This window comes from Rhinolophus hipposideros (genome assembly GCF_964194185.1).
Source record: "Rhinolophus hipposideros genome assembly, chromosome: 3".
Lineage (NCBI taxonomy): Eukaryota > Metazoa > Chordata > Mammalia > Chiroptera > Rhinolophidae > Rhinolophus > Rhinolophus hipposideros.
The window spans coordinates 85250300-85276448 of NC_138049.1; the positions used below are offsets into that span (position 1 = coordinate 85250300).

General features: G+C 34.7%; 1 protein-coding gene across 14 annotated transcripts in view; it reads left to right on the forward strand.

The window, feature by feature from the left end:
• The window catches only part of DST (dystonin), a 438529-nt gene that overhangs the window by 388579 nt on the left and 23801 nt on the right, over nt 1-26149 (forward strand). For all 14 annotated transcript variants that reach the window (XM_081039430.1, XM_081039437.1, XM_081039438.1 and 11 more), the window contains 15 exons: nt 9-240; nt 1611-1837; nt 3419-3541; nt 3668-3769; nt 5826-5927; nt 9063-9236; nt 9604-9759; nt 12601-12798; nt 13139-13267; nt 16006-16176; nt 16955-17110; nt 17317-17523; nt 19894-20013; nt 22747-22916; nt 24284-24443. In XM_081039430.1, the coding sequence (XP_080895556.1) occupies nt 9-240; nt 1611-1837; nt 3419-3541; nt 3668-3769; nt 5826-5927; nt 9063-9236; nt 9604-9759; nt 12601-12798; nt 13139-13267; nt 16006-16176; nt 16955-17110; nt 17317-17523; nt 19894-20013; nt 22747-22916; nt 24284-24443 (2427 nt within the window). The remainder of the gene's footprint in view (nt 1-8; nt 241-1610; nt 1838-3418; nt 3542-3667; nt 3770-5825; nt 5928-9062; nt 9237-9603; nt 9760-12600; nt 12799-13138; nt 13268-16005; nt 16177-16954; nt 17111-17316; nt 17524-19893; nt 20014-22746; nt 22917-24283; nt 24444-26149) is intronic.

Below are 26149 nucleotides of genomic sequence, written 5' to 3' on the forward strand. Positions count from 1 at the left end.
ACTACTAGTTCCATGACAAGATAGACCAGATCCTGGAGAGTCTGGATCGCATTGTGGAGCGCTTGAGGCAGCCACCCTCTATCTCTGCTGAGGTGGAGAAGATTAAAGAGCAGATCAGTGAAAACAAGAACGTGTCAGTAGACATGGAGAAACTACAGCCATTATATGAAACTCTTAAAAAGAGGGGAGAGGAGATGATTGCTCGATCTGGGGGCACTGATAAAGATATATCTGCCAAAGGTAATAATTTCAAGATAAGGAAACAATTGAATTTTACTTTTAAAACAATTGTAAATGTTCATGCTGCTTACTGACAGTCCAATTGCATATCAGTATGCCAGGTTTTACAAAAGATATGAAAATGATGACGTGTTTGAAAGGCTGTGTACATAAATCCCTTGTTAATGTCTTCCTGTGTTTGTGAAATCAATCGGTTAAATACAATGTGTGCCATTATACATAAACCCTACGTCCTTCGTGCCTTTTAAAGCAGTTGGTTAAAACATAATGCTAGTAAGACCAAACCTAGGGACTTTTTTGATGACTTCACTACCTTACAGAATAGGTATTCTATCCCACAGCCACAGAAATGGCAACCATCTTAAAGGTATGACATGCCGCTCAAAAGGAAGAGAATGTGAGTAGGTTGGTGGGAATTCATCCTAATGGTACTCTGGAAACAAGCCCCAAATACACATCCTATATTGTTACATTCCTGAGACTGAACAGACATTTTCATTCTTGACTTGGAAAGCATAAAGAATATACCATATGATCTCACTTATATGCGGAATCTAAAGAAAAGAATAAGTGAATGAACTAATCAGAAACAGTTTTGGGGACAAAGAGAAAAAACTGAGGGTTGTTAGATGGGCGGGGGGTGGGGATAAGGGGGAAGGTGAGGGGATTAGAAAACAGTCGGTAACCACAAAATGGCCTCAGGGTTTTTGAAAATTAATTTGGGGAACGTAATCAATAATGTTGTAAAGATTTTGTAGGGTATCCGATGGACACGTGTCCCATTTGGGAGACCACCTCAGGGATACTGTGGATGCCTGATCATGGCATTGTACACTAGAAGCTAAACATTAATGAATGCCAACTATAATTTTATATATATAATGTGATGGCTCCGTGCGAGGTCGGAGGGATAGTGGATGGGGGGAGGGGGCTCACAGTGTGAGGGATATAAATGATGAACGTCTAAGTATTACCTTGTCTTGTACACCTGAAACTAATAAAAAGAAAAAAAAAGAATCAAAAAAAAAAAAAAGAAGAATATACCTAGGTAGTTATTTCACTTTCCTTATAATTAAGTCCAGCCTTGGTGGACTTGAAACTCTGTGAACTTAGGTGTACTCTAAGCTCACTTGCTTTTGAGCATCTACTTTTGTCAGGAAGAGCCATTCAGGAGGAAGAGGATACCCTCAAATCTTTCATTTGTCTGGAATAGGTTGTTGGGCCCACTGATACCCACTGGTCTGGGGTCAACCAAAATTTGGTCTAATTATTGATACTTGAACCACTGTTTCTGTGTGAACCAAAGCATTCGGCTTTATTGCTTAAATGGACTAACATACTGCCTTTTTTTTATGTTGTTTTCTCCATAGCTGTTCAGGATAAGCTTGACCAAATGGTTTTCATTTGGGAGAACATACACACACTGGTGGAAGAAAGAGAAGCCAAATTACTGGATGTAATGGAATTAGCAGAAAAGTTCTGGTGTGATCACATGTCACTGGTGGTCACCTCTAAAGATACTCAAGACTTCATCCGGGATCTGGAGGACCCTGGAATTGATCCCTCCGTTGTAAAACAACAGCAAGAAGCAGCAGAAGTAAGCAGAATATCTCATTTACAGTTAAGAAATACATTGTAGTGCAATGTAAACTGGATTCAGAATTATTACTAAACTGTATTCAGAATTACTCAAAATTTATATTTAGTTCTGAATATGGAATGCATAATGCTACAATAGGAGATAGAGTATATCCACAAATTTCGCTTACAGTATATTTCTTTATCCCCATTTCTTCTGCCTTATTTCAGGGCCTTATTCTCTGTCTCTCTCTGTCTCTGTCTCTCTGTCTCTTTCTTTCTCTCTGTCTCTCTGTGTCTCTGTGTCTCTCTGTCTGTCTCTTTCTCTCTGTGTCTGTCTGTCTGTCTGTCTGTCTGTCTGTCTGTCTGTCTCTCTCTCTCTCTCTCTCTCTCTCTCTCTCTCTCTCTCTCTCGTTTCTAAAGTAATCCAAAGTGATTTCCTTCCTGGCAGAGTCTTTCCTTTTCAAGCCCTTCCCCTTTCTGCCAGTCGTCTCACCTCTCTAGATATGATCTTATTGTGTTGCTGCTGAAAATCCAGCAGAGGCATCCACTGCCTCCTGTATAAAGTCCAAATTCCCTAGAATAAGGGTGTCAGTCATTTATATCTTAGCTGAGCCTATGCCTGTGTTTCCAAAGCCACTTTTTTCTACTGCTCCTTCATCAAGCTCCTTCTCTTCTGGTACACAAAGTGGCTTTCCCCAAACTGCTGGCTCTTTCTAGCATCTGTATCTTGGCACATTTTATTTCTTCACCCTAGAGTATACTTCTTGTCGTTCTTCTGGCACATCCCACTCCAACTTCAAGATGCAGTTGGATTATTACCCTCCATGTAAAATATTTTTTGTGTACTCAGCAGTTAGTCTGTCCATATTCCTATAATACTTTCCTCATGCAAAGGACACATAGCATGACTTACTGATTATATACCTCTGTCTTTCCTAGTGGACTCAGAGCCCCTTGTGTAGAATAGTCATATATCTATTTTTCTTTGTATTCCCAGTGCCTAGTTTAGGGCTTATTTTATGCTTGGTAAAGGCTTCTTGAATTAATAAATATATTTAACCAAGAAGATGAAAACAAAGGTAGAATATTGCATTTCTGACACAGTCGTTTTTGTAGTTTCCATGTTCTAGTATAAAAATAAATTCAGAGCTAGATTATCCTAAATGTACTAAACAAATGCATTATTTTGTGTAAGGTCTTTGAACTCATGTTTTACTAATGTCTATTTTAAATGTGTTTGCCAAACTAGTTGGTTTGAAAAACAAAATGTGTTTTTATGCGTTTTAGTATAGTTGACATTTAAAAAAAATTGTTCTGGTACTTATTATGTAGAATTATTTTCTGAATATTATCTTTATAATAAACATTTGACACTTGCTACTCGAACAAAGGATGCTATTTTTTCTTTAAAATATTCTTCTGTTATCTTTTCTTTTTGAAAAAAATTTATTGCAGAAACCTAGAAGACAGAAGGAAGAAAATACAAATTGATCATAATCCCACCCCCTGGAAATAACTCCCATGAATGTATATGTGCGTCTTTTTAGTTTCAGTGTGGTTTTGCTTAAAACTCTAAGGCTGCTGTTTTTCATTCTAGTCCATAAGGGAAGAAATAGACGGACTACAGGAAGAGCTGGATATCGTTGTTAGCCTGGGTTCTGAACTCATCGCCGCATGTGGGGAACCTGATAAACCTATTGTCAAGAAGAGTATAGATGAGGTACACCTACCATGTTTTTTACTCTTATCAGAATGTGGTTTTTGAAGATTTCGTTAATTAAAGCATATTTGATAGAAGTAGTTGAAAAGTTATGACAATAAAAGAGTTCTAATATTTATATTGTAGTTAAATTCAGCATGGGATTCTCTAAATAAGGCTTGGAAAGACCGGGTGGACAGACTTGAGGAGGCAATGCAGGCTGCTGTGCAGTACCAGGATGGACTGCAGGTAAGAGGATTATGGTTTGTCCGTTGGGAGAAGGAATCATGCTGATTGATGTCTGTAGATGTACACGGTGGCATCACCCCAGGGCTGCAAGCGTATCTGTAATTTCTTCACCTACTTCAATTCATGTTTTGCCTTTTAGAAGGTATTTCTGACATCTAAACAAATTTTTATATACACAGTCAGTGACATTGACTTTGAAAAGAAATATTTTAATTTTTTAAGTGAAAGTAAATGTTCCCACACAGTATTTTTCGTAAATGGCTCAACACCAGACAGTGAAATGGAACTGACCCTGAGTTCTATTCTAAAGCTGAGTGGAATAAGATGAAAGGAGTAAACACTATCTAAAAATATCACCAAGTTTAACTAAAGTCAGAAGTAAAGAAATTTGATTCAAAGCCAGCATTCCCCATGAACTAAAATAGATTTCTCTTTTATTAGGTCATAATCTGTTGTGTAAAAAGTGTTTTTGGTTTTTTCACATATGTATATAATTCCTTTTAATAGTTGTTTTTCACATCTCTTAAGAGTTCTCACTCAATTCATTAACTATTTTTTAAGTTTCAATATTAAAAATTATCTCATTAGTTGAGGCCAACTCAGGAATATTTCTTTCCCTACCTTTCTGAGCTTTATTCCATTTCCTAATGTTAAGGCTGGCAAGAACGTAATCTTTCATCCCTCCTACCATATGGAAAAAGCCTTTCTAAGTATTTCCATAACACCAAGTGAATATTCTTTTTAAAGCTCAGATGAGAACATCTTTTCCTTTTTCTTATACCCCTCCATTTCTGTGTTTATAAAAATTAATATCATAAGCCAGGCTTCATTCCAGGTGAAAAGTGTTTTTTGAACTTTGGAAATAGATGAAAAAAATTCACTACAAACAAGACCTTATTATAACTTTCCCCCTCTGCCCCTCCCCTTTTTCTAACAAAGTCATAATTTATTGGTTAAGTATCAGTGGCCAGTAACTGATCAAGCTTCAGCCATCAGTCTGTGAGGCCAGGTCATGATTGTCACATACTTTGGTAACTTATTGAGTTGTGCCCTCCTTCATGGCTAGAGATGGCACTGTCGCCACTTGCAGCCGTTTTGCCTCAGGAGCCATTAACCAACCATAGGAGGGCACAGGCTGGACCCCTCGACTTACACGGCCTCATAACCTCTGCTGGGAAACAAGGCCCATCATCGGTTAGTAGCATCACCTGTGTGAGTGAAGGGCAACGTGACTAATTGAATATCTGTGGCTAGCTGTCGCTAGAGGTCAAAAGCTCCAGAAGTTCCAGAGGGTCAAGGTTGATTATAAATTAAAATAAATTTTATTTCTCAGGTTGCCTCTTAAATTCTTAGGGTTTATTAATGTTAGCTTTCAAATACCAGATATTTTCCAAAGATTTTTTCCCTCCTACTATATGGTCTGGCAACTTCATTAAAGTGCAAAATAATTTTTTGTGTTTATTACCTGAAAAATAAAAAGAGTTGAGCCTTTTTAGAATGTTTATATTTCCTAAAAAAAGAACAAGAAAACAGGAGATTTTGAAGTTTGCGTTGCAACTCAGGATAATGGTCTTAATGTTAATCATTATATGTGCAGAATTTTAATGCTAATCTAAATGATATGTAAGGGTTTAGTGGAGCTAAATATTTTTCTCAAGTGCTGAACAATAAACTACTTGATTATTTGAAGAAGCAGATGGGTTTCAATCTTTTTCTCTCAATATATTTACACAACCTGCTTTTAGGCAGATGTAAGAGAGCATAGAGAACTTTTACCAAATGGGCTTTATTTTTAATATTCTAAGAGTCTATTCAAGGTAGAATTTCCTCTGTGAACTTGGATGCACAATTTTCGGTTACATCTATTTAATGGTTTGGACAACTGTTTGGGTATATTGCTGCTTTTATTTATTTAAATGAACCATCTTAATTATGTATAAAATAGGCTCATTGTATATCTTCACAGATTTATGATTGTACTTTTCTGTAACACCGAGATGTTGTAGCAATTTCAAATGTACTATTATAATAACACATGGGCTAATGTGTTTTTCAGGCAGTATTCGACTGGGTAGATATTGCAGGTGGTAAATTAGCTTCAATGTCTCCAATCGGAACAGATCTTGAAACTGTAAAGCAACAGATTGAAGAGCTAAAGGTATGGGTAGGAGCTAACTAGCTTATCAAAGACATTGAATTTTTAAGTTCTTGATTCGTAGGGTTCTTTACACTGATTTATTTATTTTATATAACTGAAGTAATGACATTCTCATTATGAAACTGGTTTAATATAATGCCTGCATCTAATAAGCAATATGTAAGTGCTTCTTAAATAAAGGATATAAAATACTAGTTTTCTCATTAAATTAATATGTTTGTTATTGAAAAATTAGAAAATATAAAGAAACAAAAAAGTGGCATTTTAAATGCCACCCAAAATGTATGTATCCAGAGATAATCACTCTTGAGACATGATTTATAGCCTTTCAGATAATCTCATGTTGAAGGTAGAATGAGGTATGGGGAGCATGTATGTGTATATTTTACACATATGTATAATAGATCATACTGTAAGGATTTTTATAACTTTATTATCCACTAGTATATTATTGTTGTCAATAAACATACAGCATTATTTTCTCCATTGTCTTCAGAATAATTCATTTAGTCTTCCAGGCTATAGAACAGGGGTGTCCAAACTGCGGCCCGTGGGCCAACTGCGGCCCATGATCCATCGTTAATTGGCCCGCAGCAAATTCCAAAAATATATTTAGTTTACTTAAATAAACCAGGTGAGGCAATACATACTTCACCTCGGGTGAGTGGCCCGGCTGTTTGTGTATTTTACCACATATGGCCCTTGGTGAAAACCGTTGAAAAAAGTTTGAACACCCCTGCTATAGAAGCATCCATAGGATAATTGTGTTTCTCAAAATGTTTGTTTTGTAAATGTTTGTTGTCCGTCTGCTTTTCTCTGTAATTTTTTCTTTTGTGGTTCTTTATCTCCAGCTGTGAAAATGCTGGATTGTTTCCTCTTTGAATTCCTCCGTGCTGATCTGATCACTTACCAAAGTGGGGTCAGCTGTTTCCTTCCTAATTTTAGGTGTCCATCCAGAGACATCACACCATTTTCAATGAACTCTACTAGATTTTTATATAAAATTATTATCTGGCTTTAGAATTGTAGCATTTTCAGCTCCAAATGTGATACAAAATATTTTGTTTAGAAAAAAATGTGGGGTTTTTTTTGAGAATTTTACTGTTACCATCATTAGATTGCAATTTTATTTTTCTTTAAAACCCTGTCTGGTTATGTAGTAACATGATACATACTTTATGTGGTAACACGATACCCTTAGAGGTATAGGTGTGAAGGAGAATTTATTTTGGATATTTGCATATATCTCAGTGGTTTTCATATGTAGGAAGGTTAGGAACGCTCTCTCTGAAATCAGGTTGTCTCAGATTATATCCCAGTTCATCCACTTACTAGCTAAACGACATTGGGAAAGTTACCTAACTGGTCTCACATCTGTGTCCTTAGTTTAAATTGAGGGTAAAATTATATTCTCTATAATTTTGTTGAGAATAACTAGAACATAGCAAGTATTCATTATACCTTATTATTTTTTAATTACCATTTTCAAGTGTTTGAAAAAATTAAGGGACTGCTTTATTACTTACTTATAATTACTTATGTCATTTATTACATTTAATTATTTACTGTTACACATTAAAATAAATATTTTATGAAAGCACAGTTTCCTATTACAAGCAACCATTTGCTAACCTATATTAGTTGGTAAAGCCGAGATTCTTAAATACATGTCAGTAAGCACCAGGAGAGTGAATAATGTTATTCTGAGTCAGCAGTGGGGGAGGCATAGGAATAATTAAATATTAATGAACATAGGACAGCTACACAAAACATCAAATATTCAGTGGATGCAAGATGTGGTATGTTTTTGAACAGGACATACTAATTTGAGTTTCCTGGAGATATTATTTCTGGGTTTCAAATATATCAATATATATTTTATTTTCTTCTTTTCCTACAATTTCAAAACTCATTTATTAAATACAGAGGGCACCAAAAAAAGTACACACATTTTAAGAAAGGAAAAAACTGTTAAAATTATAATACAGTGAATGACGCTCTCATTCATTTGATTAATGCCATCTTTTGAGTGAACGTCATACTACACATTGCTACTGTAATTCAACTCAACTTCAAAAAATAATACATAGATAACATCTTTTAAAATGTGTACATCTTTTTGGCACCCCCAGTATATGTAATTAGATTTTGGAGTAAGTTCAGTCTTGCAATTTGTTGAATTTTTTTTATTGTAGAGAACAAAAGTAAAATATCAAAATTAAAAATAGAAACATTTTTCCATCAGAAAACATTGAATAAAGAGAAATGATTTCCCTTATATTTTTTTATCTCTAATTTTTTCATCATTAAACCATGTATTACATTTTTTTTCTGATTAGTTCATTTATTCTTTTTTTTAGATTCCATATATAAGTGAGATCATATGGTATTTGTCTTTCTCTGTCTGACTTATTTCACTTAGCATACTGTTCTCTAGGTCCATCCATATTGTGGCAACTGGGAGGATTTCATTTTCTTTATGGCTGCGTAATACTCCATTGTATAAATGTAAACAGTTTCTTAATCCAGTCGTCTACCCATGGGCATTTTGGTTGTTCCCATGTCGTGGCTATTGTGTGTAGTGCTGCAATAAACATAGGGGTGCATAAAGATTTTTGAATTGGGGTTTTGGATTTCTCCGGATAGATACCTAGGAGTGGAATTGCTGGGTCATAAGGTAGTTCCATTTTCAGATTTTTGAGTTACCTCCATACTGTTTTCCATAGTGGCTGCACCAATCTGCAACCCCACCAACAGTGCACAAGGGTTCCCTTTTCTCCACATCCTCGCCAGAACTTGTTGTTTGTTGATTTATTCATGATAGCCATTTTGATTGGGGTGAGGTGGTGTCTCATTGTGGTTTTTATTTGCATTTGTCTAATGATTAGTGAAGTTGAGCATTTTTTCATGTCTGTTTGCCATCTCTATGTCCTCTTTAGAAAAATGTCTCTTCATGTCCTCTGCCCATTTGGGTTGTTTGTGTTTTTGTATTACATTTTTATTCCTCTTCACCCCTCCTCCCCCCCCCAATAATAACTGTGAGCTAGAATAGATCTAACCCATAGAATATTTTGTTTGTTTCTTTAAAGTTACTGATTGGTAACAAATTTTCCTTGTATATCTCTTAAAAAATAGCTATTTAAGTCAGAGGCTTATCAACAACAGATAGAAATGGAAAGACTGAACCATCAAGCAGAGCTTTTGCTGAAGAAAGTAACAGAAGAAAGTGACAAACACACTGTTCAAGACCCATTGATGGAACTGAAATTGATATGGGATAGTTTGGATGAAAGAATTATCAACAGACAGGTAAATACCAAGATTTTTGTTAAGAATTTATAAAATTTCAATTTTACACATTAATGTAAAATAATTATTACCAAGTACAATTAGGTGATTTTATATATATATGTATATATATAAATATAAACTTTTGAAGCCCCTAAATTGTCTTATTTCATTAGAACGCTTTCTGCTTCTCACATGCCACTTTTTAACCATAAAGAGTTTCAGACTTAGAATGTAGAAGTTTATGGTGATTGGGCTTCATTGGATATGCATACAGACGTACGCAACAGGAAACAATTGATTTTTTTTTGCTCCTGTTTTATAAATGTATGTTATTCATCATATCAAATTTGTAAACGGATTTTTTTACTCTCTACTTTTTCTCTAGCACAAGCTGGAGGGTGCTCTGTTAGCACTGGGGCAGTTCCAACATGCTCTGGATGAGCTATTGGCGTGGCTGACACACACAGAGGGCCTACTAAATGAACAGAAACCTATCGGAGGAGACCCTAAGGCTATTGAAATTGAACTTGCCAAACATCACGTACGTAGCTGTCGTTGCATATTGTTTCTTCTCCATGCTTTACTAGTGTCATCAGCTTTTTTTTTGTTTCTTCTTCATGCAGTTTTCAAGTTTATAGTTTTCACACAAGTTCGTATTTGACACGTGTAACTAAAGGTTCAAGTACTTAAAACGTACTTCTTCAAAGATTGTAATTAAAATATTTTTCTCATTGTTAAAGGTAGTTCTTAGTGAAAACAGCAAGGATGGGAAATTTCTGGCAAAATTTTGTAAGGACTACATGGCAAACACTGCAGGTTTCAATCCCTAATTATACCCGTCATTATATTAATATGGTATAGTTTTAAAAGTTGTTGGGAATAGCCTAATAAGTCATAAATTCAGAATGTTGTTCTACTGCAGGTTGTGTGTATGTTTTCCTTCTGGTCATCCTTATTACCATGGGTCTCTCACTTGATGATTGCTTAGCATGTCTAACTTATTTCTATCTGTTTATACATCTCTCATTATGCTGAGGTTTGTTGTGCTGTTTCTTTGTCTCTCTTTTTAGTGGATTTTTGTGTCTTAGTCCTTTTCTTTATGAATTAGTTTTTTTTTTTTAAAATATGGTTAAAAGAGTTTTTATATATCCTGCACTTGATTTAAAGATAAATTGAAAATTTTTATCTTGAGATATATGCAATGCCATATTATATTGTTTCCATCTTTGTGACACTTGGTTGATAATTCTTAATAGAAAATTCACTGTCTCACGTCAGTAGGCTTAATGAATGAAAGGTTATGCTCAGGAGAGTTTATCCTGACATTCGACAGTCTTTCATGAAACCTTAACATTCACATTAATTGTGGTATCTTATTTAGGGTTAGGTCCTAAGTCCCAACCTTATATAACTTGATTTTTATTATCAAAAATAAAAAGTTTGAATTGTTTTCCATATTTAATAGCATTTTAAAGTAAAAGGTAGGTTTTTAGTACTTTAAGATCATGATATGCATTTGTTTTTGACTATTCTTGCTTTAGTTCTCCTCTTTTCATACATTTCCCATAGTAATTGTTCCCTAATTTAAATTTTCATTAAAATTAGTCATTGCCCAACTATATTTGATTAAGCAGTTAGAACTTACTATACATCATTGATATTTTCCTTATTTAATGTCTATATTATACCTCTGTTAAGAGCAATAATGCCTAGTCAGACTGACTGCATATAAACAGAATATGTTTATTCTTCTAGTGTGAATTTATAGCATCTACATTTCATATACGTAGCAATTGCCCTAATAGTCACATACATCAGCGACGAGACCTTTTTAGAATACAGTAGAGGTGGGAAAATGAGGGACCCTAATCCAGTTATTTTGGTGGGGAATTAGTTAAGGATCTTTTATTTCTGTTTATCTATCTTTGAGCAGTTAGAAATAGCCCCTTTTCTCCTTTCATTTCTCAAAGGTTAAAAGTTAAGGGACTTAGAACTGCCAACAGGATTGGTGGAGTAAGGGATGAAATGTTTCCATCCCTCCCCTGCCTTTTTCTCCCCCTCTTAGGCTGTGGCTTATATAGCTGGACTCGGGCCACTTAGAAAAATCAATTTTACAGAATTATTTTTTTATATTTGGACCATGAGAATATTTCAGTCTTACCTTTTAAAAGTGATTCCTACTGTTAACATGTCAAAGTTCATACTTATTATAAAGGAGACTCCTTACTCAGTTGATTTTATAGTCTTTGAAAAATACTCCCTCATCAAATGCCTCAGACAGTGCGTATATACAGAAAAAAAGTGATCGTAGATGGGTAGTGCCCTTTACTGAAAATCCCCCCTGGTCTGGATTTCCCTCCAGATGTGATATGTTTTACTGAGGATGAGAAATGATGTTTCTTTTCTGTTGACAGTCCTGAGTCAGTGAGTGGAGAGAAGGATTATCATTGACTTTCCCTAACATTAGAGGAAGGTTCCTCCTCTTATTTCCAAAAACATAACTACAGTCTACTTGAAAGAAAACTATTACTAAGCTCTGTTTGTTCTTTAAAGTGTAATTCTTTTCAGTATAAGAAATTGATCTTTTTAGTCTTGCTGTTGCTTCCTGCACTTACCACTCTTGCCTCATGTTAGCGTGTTTAAGAGTTACTTATCTATTCTTATATTTCCACTGTGTAATAGAATAAAAAGGCAATATTTTCTGAGTTCTGTAGTAAGCATTTCATATGTGTATTTTCTAGTAAAACAGCATCCAAACTTTGGAATGCTGGGCTTGCATATCCCTGATATACAGTGAAATAAATCACTTTCCCATTAGTGTTAGGGCCTCCCAAGATTCCTGTCAACTTAGCAGTTAATTCTAGCACCATTCCAATGAGAGAAGATAAAAGAATATTCTATGATAATATTCTTTTATCATAGTGCTAATTATAAAACATGGTACTGTACAGCTTAGGAATGTAATAATTTTATATTTGAAAATGAATATATAGAAAAACTAGCTTTTAAACTGCTTACTTAAGACATGAAAGTTAAGTTCAATTAAAAAGACTTTGAGTCAAATGAATACTTTTAGAATACTTAGTTACCTTTGGTTGTAATGCCTAGATACTTAATGTCATCGATTGCAAAGTTATTTAAATGGGAAGAACTTGCAGTGGTCTCACATAATCATTTCAGGGGATATTGGTAGACACGAAGGAAAACTGCAAAGTTAAGGAAAAAGAAGTCTATCACTTTAAAACTTCCTTAATGTTAAATTTCTATGTAAATGATGTATTTGTTTCAGAGTATTTCATAACCAGGAAAGAAAATAATTGCATTAGAAGTGATGTTAACATGTTACAAATTAGCAACCATAGTGTTCTCTTAATACTTTCAGGTGCTCCAAAATGATGTATTAGCCCATCAGTCCACAGTGGAAGCCGTTAATAAAGCAGGAAATGATCTAATTGAATCAAGTGCAGGAGAAGAAGCAAGCAGCCTTCAACACAAGCTAGAGGTTTTAAATCAACGCTGGCAAAATGTTTTGGAAAAAACAGAACAAAGGAAGCAGCAGCTGGATGGTGCCTTGCGCCAGGTGAATAAGAGAATAAATTCTGAAACTTTCTAGTCTTCAAGACCAAAATAACATGGAATGTTTTCATTGGTTTACAGACCCCTGTTTAATTTTTGTACCTCAAGGAGAAGAGTAAAAATAAGTGGGATAAAGAAGAGTGCTGATGAGAACGCAGCTCTCTGGTTCTTAGTGTAATAGTCTTATCTACTAGCGCTCTCCTAAAGAAGAAACAAGTCTAGTGGCACCTGGCACTTCTTAAGAAGTCATAGAGAGGCTTAGCAGGCTGGATTGTTTAAACCTTGTTTTCTGCTTGAAAGTGACAAGGTCTATGGGCCCGACTTAAAACTCTCTGTCACTCTAGGCCAAAGGGTTCCATGGCGAAATCGAGGATTTGCAGCAGTGGCTGACGGACACGGAGCGCCATCTGTTAGCATCTAAACCTCTGGGAGGTTTACCAGAAACAGCCAGGGAGCAGCTTAATGCCCACATGGTAAGTATGTTATTTCCTACAGCTCTAGCCTCAGATTAAGAAACTGACTGTTTTGTGTGGGTCTTGGTGTTAAATAAATTGGGGGAGAAGGTTTTACAGCAGAACGCTCTGTAAGTGCTGAACACCATTTATTGATTACTTTTTCCAAGTCAGAGCCTATTCTTTGTTTCGAAGGTTAGTGAGTCAGTATATGACAAGAGGTTTTAGAAGTCTAGACATTCTGTAGAAGCATTCCTTCCCCCATAAAATGATAAATTTGTATGGCTAGTAATAAACATTGTGTAAATTATAAACTGTTGCGCCTTGAGTGAAAAGAAAAACCCCTGAAGTAATCAGAATTGACTTAAAAATTATTGCTGTAGGAAGGTATCCCCAGCTTGTTTCATGGAAGGCTGGAAAATATGTTTTTCTTCTGTTAAAACAAACTTGCTTGTTTTTTTAATGGTGATACGGCTGTATCTTCCACTTCACACCTATATCAGACCTGGCCAAGGGGAGGCTTCTGTTTCATTGTCCAATCTGGAACATTGTTTCTGTGTTCAAAAAACCCAGATTTTGTGGCACTGTCAATTCTTAAGGATAAGAAGGAAAAATAATGAGACTTGAGACTCTGGCTTTTTTCCATAGAAATACAGACTGACAAACTAAATTTAGACTGCCTTTGATTTATTTACATTTCCTATTCATTTCCCATTATAATTCATCTCTAAAAGTTCTGAGAGAAAAGTCTGTTTGAGATTTTGAAAACTCTAATTTTTACACTTGTGAATTTGCATCAATCTTTTTTTAATATTCAAGTGCTGATAATTAGTATCTTACAAAATAAAAGTAGAAGTACTTAGGGATTTGACAAAAGATATGGGCCATTGCACATTCAAGTCTGTATTTTTTTAGCAGATGTCTCATTTTGTTGTAAGAGCTTATTAAAACTGTACTTATTTGGAAATAATTTTTAATTTGATGATTTGGAGAGAAAGTAACCATCTTTAGGTGTTGTGAAGAAACATCACAGCAATAACATCTTATTCACTTCACAATTGCCATGAGCAGTTAAAATCAATCTTATTAATCCAGTATGGAATTTTCTAGAAACCTTTTATGTATGTTCATTGGTTTAGAAAATTATTGTTTGTAGTTTTGTTGTTGTTGTGGTGGTGGTGGTGGTGGTGGTGGTGGTGGTGGTGGTGTGTGTGTGTCTGTGTGTCTGTGTCTGTGTGTGCACCACAAGAGACCTATTTGTTCACTGAAAAGGTAATTGACTAAATCATAACTTGGGAGTGCTTGTCTTCCTTTTCCATAAAACCTGACTGACTTCCAGATACTTTCTTACTTTCTTGGAAGCACATGTGTAGCTATTACTGTGTCCATTTAGTATAAGTTTAATGAATTGTTGAACAAACACACTTGGAATTAATCTCTAATTACAAATATTTTAAAATGTTAATTTAAAAGAATATAAGTAAAAGATTGGAAAGCAGAAAGCTTATCTTTAGAATATTTTACTTTTAGGAAAATGTTAGGTATCAGTTTATTTGTTTTGGGTGGGGTATTTAAAATGAATTTGTTGTGTAACCTGATACAATTTACCAGATTATAGGAATTCCACAATTTGAAGAATTCTAAAGAGCTATTGACATTTGTAATATACTTTTAGTTACATTCTTTTGATTTGGTTGTGTTAGAAATGAAGGAAACCTGGAATATCACAGTTTCCTGAGATTTAGCTGTATTTAAAAGTTTTGTTTTAGGATTAAAAGCTTTTAGTAGGTAATATTATAAATATGTTTAGAAAGGTTTTTTTTTTAAGGCTTAACAAGTTTTGAGGCAATAAAAATGTTCTATAGTTAGTAGTGATGGTCGCACATCCTTACGAATAGAGTAATAAAACACTAGATTCTATAATTGAAAATAGGTGAATTTTATGAATTACATTTTAATTTTAAAAATTATAAAATTGAAAATGTTAGACATAGGATGTATAATATTTCAGTGAGCTATAATTTGACCCACATTATAATTTAATTAATGGACTAGAACTGGTCTTAATTTTTTACATGAATGTAACTGATGTTTCATTGATTTTAAATTCTGAATTTGTTTAAGCAGTATGTTTTTTAATATTCTCTATATTCTCTGCATTCTAGTTGAAAGCTTTGAAAATGTTATAAGTGAGAATAATATTTGCATGGTACCACAAGTTTGGCTGTGTGATTCCAAAGTCTGAATATTCACGTTAAATGTCTCACCATACTGAGTCTCACTATGCTTTTTATCCATTGGGTATCTTCGGAGCCCAGAATTAAATTATACCAAAAAAATATTACAGTCATCATGTCATAATCCAAGGAGAGACTTAGAGAACTGAAACCACTTCAGAGAGGAGGAAATTGAGGCTCAGGGACGTTAACTTACTAGCCAAAAGTCACAAAGCTAATTGGTTACTGTACAGTGAAGTCTCTCTTGATGTCATTTATAATATTGCTTCACAAACCTTACCACGCCGGAATGGCTGGTTAATGATAGCAGCATTTCTGAGATTTGTAGGTAGACTGGGTATGGCTATAGGTCTAGGTGTTGTTTCAATATAGTGAAAAGTTTGAATGTGTCAGTTATTCCATGTGCTGCATAGGGATGAACATATGATAAGGGGCAGGGCTTGATAACCTGGGATAAGAGCTCTTGGATTTTTTTCTCTTAAAAATGATATAACTTGTGGGGGGGATACTATCTCAATTTAGGAGATCTGTGCTGCCTTCAATGTTAAAGAAGAAACATATAGGAATCTGATGCAGAAAGGCCAACACATGCTTGCAAGATGCCCCAAATCTGCAGAGACAAATATTGACCAAGATATAAATAACTTGAAAGAAAAATGGGAATCAGTGGAAACCAAACTCAATGAAAGGAAAGTATGTGCCTTGATTAATATAATAGAATAAGTGTTTTAGTTGTTTTATTTCATGGGTTTTACCTTATCTCTGAGTAGCATGATCAGTGGAATTTGTGATGATCCATGTTGAAATTTTCTTAATGTACATCAGGCGGTTTGTGGGGTCAGTTGAAAGTAGTATTCTGACTTTACATAGAAAAGCAGAATTAAAGGAATCTATTCAAACGTAGATAAAGGGATATCATAGATCTGTGTTACTAGGTATTTTTTTGAAATTTGTGAACCACTCAAATTCTGAATGGTTAAATAATTCTATTCTAATCAGACTTATTAAGCAAAAGGCTGTATGTAAGGGGAGGGAGAGCAAGAGATCAAGAGAATGAGATAATTGTGTATATGTAATAAGCACTTACGTAACAAAAATCCATGAGAAGCTCACTGACAGAGCATAAATATATTTCATAGTATTGGGATCCCCAAAATTAATTGTATGAATGTCAAGTTTTCCTTTTATAGATTCTGTTTAGTAATTGTGTCCTGGGGTTAACTGCCCCCAAACCACAATTTTCGGTATATTAAAATGTTTTTAGTTGCAGTGAGATGCTTCTTACTTATACTTCAAGGGATTTGGTTTGCCAGTATTTTAGTGAAGGCACATTACATTCATAAACTGTTTAGGTAATGTAGATTACATGTAAATGAAGTATAGATGGCAAAGAAATCTGCTAGAAAGGGGTTAAACTGGGGGAAAAACACCCCTTGAATATCATCAAATACTAAATAATCTGTCTTTGCAGACTAAACTGGAAGAGGCCCTCAATTTGGCAATGGAGTTCCACAATTCTCTCCAAGACTTCATCAACTGGCTCACCCAGGCTGAACAGACCCTGAATGTAGCCTCTCGGCCAAGTCTTATCCTGGACACAGTCTTGTTTCAAATCGATGAACACAAGGTATGTCATTACTCAAATGGATAGGTTTCTGATTTTAGACCTTTTGAGACAACAGACTGTTTTAATGTCAAAAGCGTGAATTTGGTAGTTTGACAACTTTTTTTGTGTCCTTTGAAACAGCTTCAGCTTATGACGCCAGAAGCATTTTCAAGATAGGTCCGTTTCTCATTTGTTTCTAATTATCCCCCCTTTTTTTTTTGGGAAAGGTCTTTGCCAATGAAGTGAATTCTCACCGTGAGCAGATAATAGAGCTGGATAAAACTGGAACACACCTCAAATATTTTAGTCAGAAACAAGATGTTGTCCTCATTAAGAATCTACTTATCAGTGTACAAAGTCGATGGGAAAAAGTGGTTCAACGGTTAGTAGAAAGAGGAAGATCTTTGGATGATGCAAGGAAGAGGGCTAAGCAGGTAAACCGTTATAAAAATTCTCTGAACTTGGCAATAAATCAGTTCTAGCTGTTGAAATACATCTTATGTCATTAAAGTACTTTTATCGCAGGCTGTATTAGGTGTAACCATCATGGCATGAAGCCATGATTTGGTGTTTGTTTCCTGACGGGGCTGTGGCCCAAGTTTGCATTATGCCATCACTTTTTGACCCGGCAGCAACTTCAGACCCTGGAGACTCATTTGGAAAAGACTGATTATAGCTTGACTTCATAGGTAGACTATTAACATTAAAGCCCAAACAGAGACTCAAAACTTTTGTTACTGGGTTTGTGTGTTTTTTTCTTTGTCCTTTTAACCTCCAGTCTCATACTCAGAGTGAGACATCATAGGTTGTTATATTGCTACTTTCTGTTTAGTTCTGAAGCCAAACTTTCTTCACACACTATGAGAGCTGAGAGCCAAACATGCAGCCCTCTAGACAGCTCTCTGAAAGGGCTTATTCTATGTCTGAGTTCACCTCTGAATCTGTATACTTGTTGGCAAACCTCCGTTTCATTTCTAATATCGTGATACAGCTCCATCTGACTTTAAATTGTTTGAATCTCTTGGGGCAGCTTTTTCTTACATCTTCCTTCACCTGTTATTAATATTCTATTCTAGACTAAACACAGAGAAGTAAAATTATGTCTCTCTCCTTCAAGAAACAGAGAGGTGCACCCACCTTGTTTGATATATATCTTTGATTTTTACTAGTAACTAGAAAGTGTAATATTGAGGCTGAATTGTATAATAACTTTTTGCCCCATTCAGTTGCATTTGTTCATCATTGGTGTTGGACTCCATTGTTTTGGGGAGCTAGGCTCAGTTGGGTAATGCAAAAGATGTCATGGGAGTCAAGTGTTTCACAGTTTCAAGCTGTCAGCGTGAGTTTTTAAAGGCTTTAGAAATGACAAATTGCATTGTTATAGGATTACATACCATATATCCCTTTTTGAGTGGGAGGTATGAGATATTCAATATTATACTTTCTCCATTTAATCAGTTTTATTTTCTCAATTTGTTTAACGGTATACGGTCTCTTACCGTTTTCAGTGCAAAAGTATAACATTTCTTCTATACTGGTATGTGTTGTACCGGTAATTTTGAAAGTAGGACCAGCCTTAGAACCTGTGTGTTTATATCATTAAACTTACCATCCAACTGATATAGCCTGTGCTACTTATTTGTAGTAAGATTATTTGTAGTAAGATTTCCTAGCATCATGACTAGTTGTACCTTTAATTTATTTCTTATTCTTCTAATATCTCAGTTTTTGGCTCAGATCTTGATTGATCGTGGTTCTCTGACTTTGACAATCTCTGTGCCTAGTTTGTCCTCCATGTTTTCATGTTTAAATTGATTAGAGTTGTGGGAGGAATGTGTAGGGAAAGCAGGTTTGTGTGAGAATCTCTAGTGTGCTCTTGTAACTTTGTGATTCTGTGCTCTTATTGTGCTCTTTTTGTAAGAAGTGTCTTTTTTGTTATTTCATTATTAGTGTGCTTTGATAGAAAACACATTTTATTTTGATTACTCAATAGAGTTTTTGTTATGTATCTGTTCACTTAAGTTTATTATGAGTAATAATTTATAATCAATTTCACAATTTGGTCTCCAAAAATAGTACCCACTAGCTCTCGATGATAAACAGAAAACAGACTGTGGATGAAATTAAATATATATAGCACCAGACTATTTCAAGGTCAGAGATGCCAAAGAGAATTATGTTTTGGTAGAACTCAAGCATTGTGGGTGTTCTTACATATTAAACCAATATGTGAAGCACAGGCAATAATTTGAGAATTTTGATAACAGCAATAGCTATGTGAAGTATCTTTGTATTAAATAGAAATGAAATGACCTCTGTTTGTCCTTGTTACTTCTAAAACCAATTTACAAACTTTATCCTTCTCTCTCTCTCTCCCTGTTTGTTTCTTTTTCTTAACATAGGAATTAGCAGCTTAGTAGTAAACCCAGATCTGTCAAGAGACAGCAGGGAGCAAACAAAATTCTCTGAGAGTTTATGTAAATTATTAAGAAAAAAAAAGGGGGACATTGTCCCTGTGGCTCTGTAACATTTCTATTTTTGTTAAAGTTGATGTGTTTGAATGAATTATAACAAAGTGACCATGAGGCAGGACCACAAAAGCCAAGTGTTAAGAAGACAGTTTATAATCTGCTGATGAAACTTACTTTTTTCTTCTTCAGGGGATATGCTGTTTTAATAATTTTCAACATTTCCATTAATATTAATTTATATTTGAAGTTAGATTTCATATATTTTAATATTAGATTTAAAATATAGCGAGTATACCAGAAAATTTGCTGGACAAAATGTGAATTTCTTTCCAGTTCCACGAAGCTTGGAGTAAACTTATGGAGTGGCTAGAAGAGTCAGAAAAGTCTTTGGATTCTGAACTGGAAATCGCCAATGACCCAGACAAAATAAAAACACAACTTGCACAGCATAAGGTGGGTCTACAATTAAGAAAAACATGTGCTGTCATTGTATGTCTCAAGATCACTGGTAAATTCTTACTTGATTGTGTATTTATTCATCACTGAAGAAAAAAAGGTTTTTCAATGTGATCCCCATTAAATTGGAAAATAGTTGCCCTTCACATTGGTCTCACATTGGTAAAGTGGCAGTATCTTTACTCTCCAGTGACCATTCCATTATGATCCAGAATTAATTAATAAAACATACAAAATTAAAACTGTAAGTCTTACAATCTAAAACATATAAAGGATTTGTAGGGGTTCAAACATTGGTATTTCAATTTTTCACAACTATCTTGTAATTTCTTTCATAGACCAGGTAGAAGATAATTCCATGGCAAAAAGTAATGTAGATTTCACCATATAGATTCTTTTAAACAGTACAGTGGGGAAAATTGGTTTCTCCTTCCTACGTTGACATTTTATTGTGTATGTGTCGGTATATGAATTCCACTCCATCCTTACCCTCAAAGACACACAGTCAATGGCTTTCTTGTGTAGACTAGAAAATGCAGAAATATTGTGTTTTATATTTTCTACCTTTTCTAGTCTTACTACATGATTCAAAGAGCATTTCCCTCATCCTCCTCAAATCTTTTGAATTTGGGTCTTTCTACCATTCTGTTTTGTAAAGTTATCACCAGCCCTCAGGGTAAAGATATGACAAATCTAGGAGAGTGGTTCCTGAAAACAGTTTTACAGTTTTAGGTACTTATGTGTAAATTATTGCTTGATACATGATAATTGTTAAAAGACTGGAAAAAAAATGGGGCAATATAAGGTCATCATCAGAAAATTCTAGCCATTATCTTCACACAGGTTGGTTACTTCCATTGGTGATTCTACCTAATCTGAGGGTCGAAATCCTAGGATGGTGGAAGGCAACATAGAACAACTGTTCTTTGGTTACATGAGGGCTTATGAATGGCTTGCTCTGCTGGCACCCTGCGCCTGTGTGTTGCCTCATCCAATACTGGCAGCGCAATGACAATTGGGCAGTACCTTTTCTTTCCCTTCTCATGGACAAATAAGAGCCTCCTTCTCAGTATAAAACGCCTTATTTGAACTTGAACATAGATGTTACGTCTTGTAGTTGTATGAAAGTATATTGCATATTGAATTTAGAGAATCCTAGAAATAAGAAGATGCAAAGAAACCTGTTAGGGTCTCTGTTTTACCTAGTATGACCTACTGTCAAAGTCACCATTTCTTGAAGACAAAATACAAGGTACATTCAGCCAATTTTAAAAGAAGTGTTTCCTATTCATTATTTGGGTACTTTTTGTCTTTAAAAAGTTTTCATCTATCCCATGTTCACGTATAGCATTTATATGTGTCTACTATGTGAAGAAAATCTGCCAATACCATGATTCTAAAGCTAGCATCCTGTTTAGAATAACATGAAAATAAAATATTTATAGAAAACAAACTATAGAAATAGTGTGATATTGTAATGGTGTTTATTGCTTAATAATTCCCAGATGTAGTTGCCTCCTATTACAAGGCAAAATAAACATTGTAGTCATAATAAGACAGTTAACATGCCTTACTTTTAAAGGCAATAAAAAGTTATTACGTAATTGTAACTGAGATTATCTTGGAAAATTATACATTTGCATAGTATTTTAGTATCTGGTGTGATTCTAATTTGCTTGCCAGGATTAAGAATGACTGTATTAGCGTTCCTGTGATTTTATGAGTTTGTAAGCTGCCTTTATGAGTTTGTAGGTTGACCTTTATTTCTTCTCTTCCCTGAGATCATATATTCAATAGCAGTTCTCATTCTTCCTATTACATACTTATAAACACACACAGAATATAACAAGGGTTTTACAAAGATGATATCCCTGCTTGAGAAAAGCTTATAATTGAGTTGTGTAGAAAGAATAGAATTCACCCCTTACACACACACACACACACACACACACACACACACACACACACGTTCCCACGAAAATTAATAATGTAAAGAGTAGCAAAGCATGGATGCTATTTGGTACTTGGAAGAGTTATCTGTAGATCTTCTGAGATTTTGAGAGGTTATTATAGAGGTGGAGAGGAGGGGATAGGCTTCCTGAGTGGTATAAATAGAATGAGCAGTAAGTCCAAATGTAGGAATTGAGAGACATGGTTCTTATTTAACCCTCATCCTGGTTCACAGATAAAATTACATGTAACATCCTGACTTATATGTGAATACCCAATATGTGTGACAATAAATCTGTTTGACCAAAAAAAAAAAAAAAAGAACTGTAGTAAATTTAAACTTGTACATTATTGAATCACTCTGTGTCCTTACCGGACCTGTAGTTGCTCAGAGTTTTAACACAGAGTTTGCCTCTCCAGACTGGGATTTTCAATAGTTTATTAGCAATTCTGTTTTACCATAGCTAGCCTACTGTTTGTGGCTTATAGCTACAAAATATTCAGGATTTGTTTTGTTTTGAAATTATTTTCTTAATAGTAAGTACTCTGAGAGACACCTGGCTTCTGAGAAAAATAAATCCTTCAATTTGAAAATATACCAATTGTTTTCTACCCTAGTGTGTTCCTGTGTAGAACATAGCACTACACTATCTGACTTGATTATTTGCTGTCTCTTCCGTGGTTAGACTCCATTTATCAGGGATGTCTCTTTTAATGCCTTTCCTATTTGTTTATTAGTCCTAAATCGAAGTGTACATCGTTTTCTTGTTAAATTTGTAGGAGTTTCAGAAATCACTTGGAGCCAAGCATTCTGTCTACGACACCACCAACAGAACTGGACGTTCTCTGAAGGAGAAAACCTCCCTGGCTGATGACAACCTGAAACTGGGTGACATGTTGAGTGAACTCAGAGACAAATGGGACACCATCTGTGGAAAATCTGTGGAAAGGTAAAATGTTCTTTAAGGCAGTTTGGTTACTTTGTAGACCTCTTTCAAATACACAATAGTGTCCCTTTGCAGGGTATTTTAGGAACCTTAAATACCGTCTTTATCTGGAGAACTTAGTACCCCACTTACACCGTACCTGCACTGAGAAGGTTTTGCTGTTCATTATTACTTATTTTTAACTGCTCAATTCACTCAAAAGTGACAACATTCTCCAGGCTTCTGTCATCTCATAGCTGACTACAGCAATTGCCTTCTGACCGGTCTCCCCAGGTCTGCAATTGTCCTCCTTAAACCAGTTTCTACATAACTACTGGGGAGGGGGTCTTTTAAAAATGTAAATGGAATTCTGTCACCCACTGCTTCATACCCTTTAGGGACTTAATATTGTGTATGAACTAAAACATAGGCTTCTTAATGTGGTGTCAAGGTCCTGCTGATCTGACCTCTGTGTTCCTTTCCATCTTCCATCTCCCCCTTTCTAATCTTCCTCTTTCTCATTGTACTTCAACCATGAAGGCCCAAAACTTATCTCAAAATTTTTTAGCATTTAAGAAAGTACAATATTATGAGAAGACTTAAACTGTCTTAGAAATGTTTTCAAAATTTTCATTGATCCTTAGTCTAATTACTTTTGTCAATATCAAGACTAAATAGAATATTATATTCAATTCTAGGGACTTTTACAATACGTTTTGTATGTGTGTGTGTGTGTGTGTGTGTGTGTGTGTGCTTTTTGAAATCCTCAAAATTTCCACTCTCAAATGGTTATGTGCTTTTTCTAATGTCATATAGTCATATAAAGGAATTTCATAAAAATGGCTTCACTGATATGACATTCTTGAAAAGCCAAAAAAATGAGTGATGGCAGACAGATCTGTAAATGCAATGGGCTAGAGATGGCGGCAGGCTGTGACTATAAAGAGACCACACAAGGGAGATTTTTTAGATGATGGAACTGTTCTGTATCTTGTTTTTGATGATAGTTATATGAATCTATACATGTATTAAATGAATAGAACTGTATACCTAAAGAAATTAAGTTTATTGTATGTTCACTTAAAACATAAATATTTTTAAAAATTAGTTAAAAAGTTGTATTGTCATGAAGAAACTGAAAGGTCATTGATTTCCAAACGTGATGATGAGCGAATTTTCCTGGAACAGATGCCTTGTATTTAAGGAATAAAAGAGAAAGCATGAGAAAAAGTGTTGTTATTTTCTATGGAAAACAAAGCAACAGCAGTGAATACCAATATATTGTTTGTCCTCTTGAGTACTGCTCAAACGTCATAAATGAATTTTAGCTGTTTGGCTGTATAGGGCAGCTTTTTTGTTGCTCAGCTTGATTTTCCACTTTTTCCCTGCAGACAAAACAAATTGGAGGAAGCCCTGTTATTTTCTGGACAATTCACAGATGCCCTGCAGGCCCTCATTGATTGGTTATATAGAGTTGAACCCCAGCTGGCAGAAGACCAGCCTGTCCATGGAGACGTTGATTTAGTGATGAATCTGATCGATAATCACAAGGTATTTTTATCTGGGACATTTTATTGATCTAATTTGATTATTCTGAATATAGAGGAAACGATAACCACTTAACTTAGCCTTTTAAAATGTAGGCACTATATATCACACTACATAACAGTCTTTAATACTGAAATACGTGTACATTTCAGCAGAATCAGGAAGCCAACTTTAAGTGATATTGGAAAATTACTTTAGAAATATTTTTGTTTTTAATTTCTAGATCTAAAACCTTTTAGCTCTTGGAAAGTGATTGGGTTCTCTGGTGCTTTAAAACATGGTTCAAGAATGTTTTACTGTCTTTTTTTATTCACTTAAATAATTGTGTAATATAATTTAAAATCGTTCAGTGACCTGGAACTTGGTCATTGCATAAGTGAATAGATTTGTGACATGATCTATGGGGGTCATGATCAGCTGCTTTTCTTTTTAAAAAAAAAATATATTTTGACCTTACTGCTTGAACTACAGCAATTTATGAGACAACAGCATATGCTGTGAGGGATTTGATTATTACTTTAAGAAAATTGGTTTCCTTGCAGTCTTCTGATATTGTATGTTAAACTGTTGTTCAAATCAAAGGTCATATTCGAGACGTCCAGCTGATACTGAGTGTAAGGTCCTAAAGTATGATCAAATGCTGTGTTACCACATAAAGAACTTTGAAAACAACCTGAAGTGCAGTAGTAATGCAGAATGGTTGTATCAGAGTTGACTTTATATTAGGTTGGTGCGAAAGTAATTGCGGTTTAAAAGGGTAAAAATAATTGCAAAAACTGCAATTACTTTTGTACCAACCTAATATATAGATATCTTACAGCATTCTACTTGAATGTTGTATTTCCCCTTTATAGTTTTTGAGTTCAAAACATTATTTCATTTAAAAATGTTTTCTTTATAGTTTCCTGGTTGTTATTTTGATCTTACCTGTTTTATGTTGTTGTTCTTGTTGTTTTTTTTTGTTTTTTAATACGTAGTTGCTCCTTTTGCATATTTATTTTCCCTATTCTGGTTCTTTTATTTCATTATATCCATAAAAGAGAGTTTGTCATTCTGAATATTAGAAAATAAAGGAATAGATGAGGAACATTGATTGGGCCTGCAAAAATTAAAAATTTTAAAAATTATGTTGCTTTGCCTATATTAAAACCAATGTTTTGCGCATGATTAATGTAAACTTTTCCATTCCCTGGCATTCATTCAATGAGTAATGAATAGTGTAATGTTACTTTTTACATCAATGCCATTTTTGTAAGCTCACTGTCTAAATATTTACTCCCCTAGGCACTTGCCAGGTTTTTTTTTTTTTAATATATTAAGGGTCATCAAGAATGAATTAATCATTCAGCATTAGTAATACAATTGGAAGGCTCAAGAAGTTTAAGTTTACAAAGTACGTTGGAAAGGCAACTCAACTATTGGACTAGTCCTATCACAAATAGAATGCTTAGACACTGTACCCTCTGTGTATGTGTGTGTGTGTGTGTGTGTGTGTGTGTTTATCTGCACATCTCTTTTAATACTATTAGAGTGAAATCAGCAAATAATTTATCACACTATTTTTTTATTGTGTTTGATGGGCTCTCTTTTATGAATGATCTGCGTATCAAAATAGAAACCCGTGGTTATAGCCAAAATTATAAAATGTGCTTGGGAATACTCATTTGTGATGATTTTTTTTAGAAAAATAAGTTAAATTTATTTATACG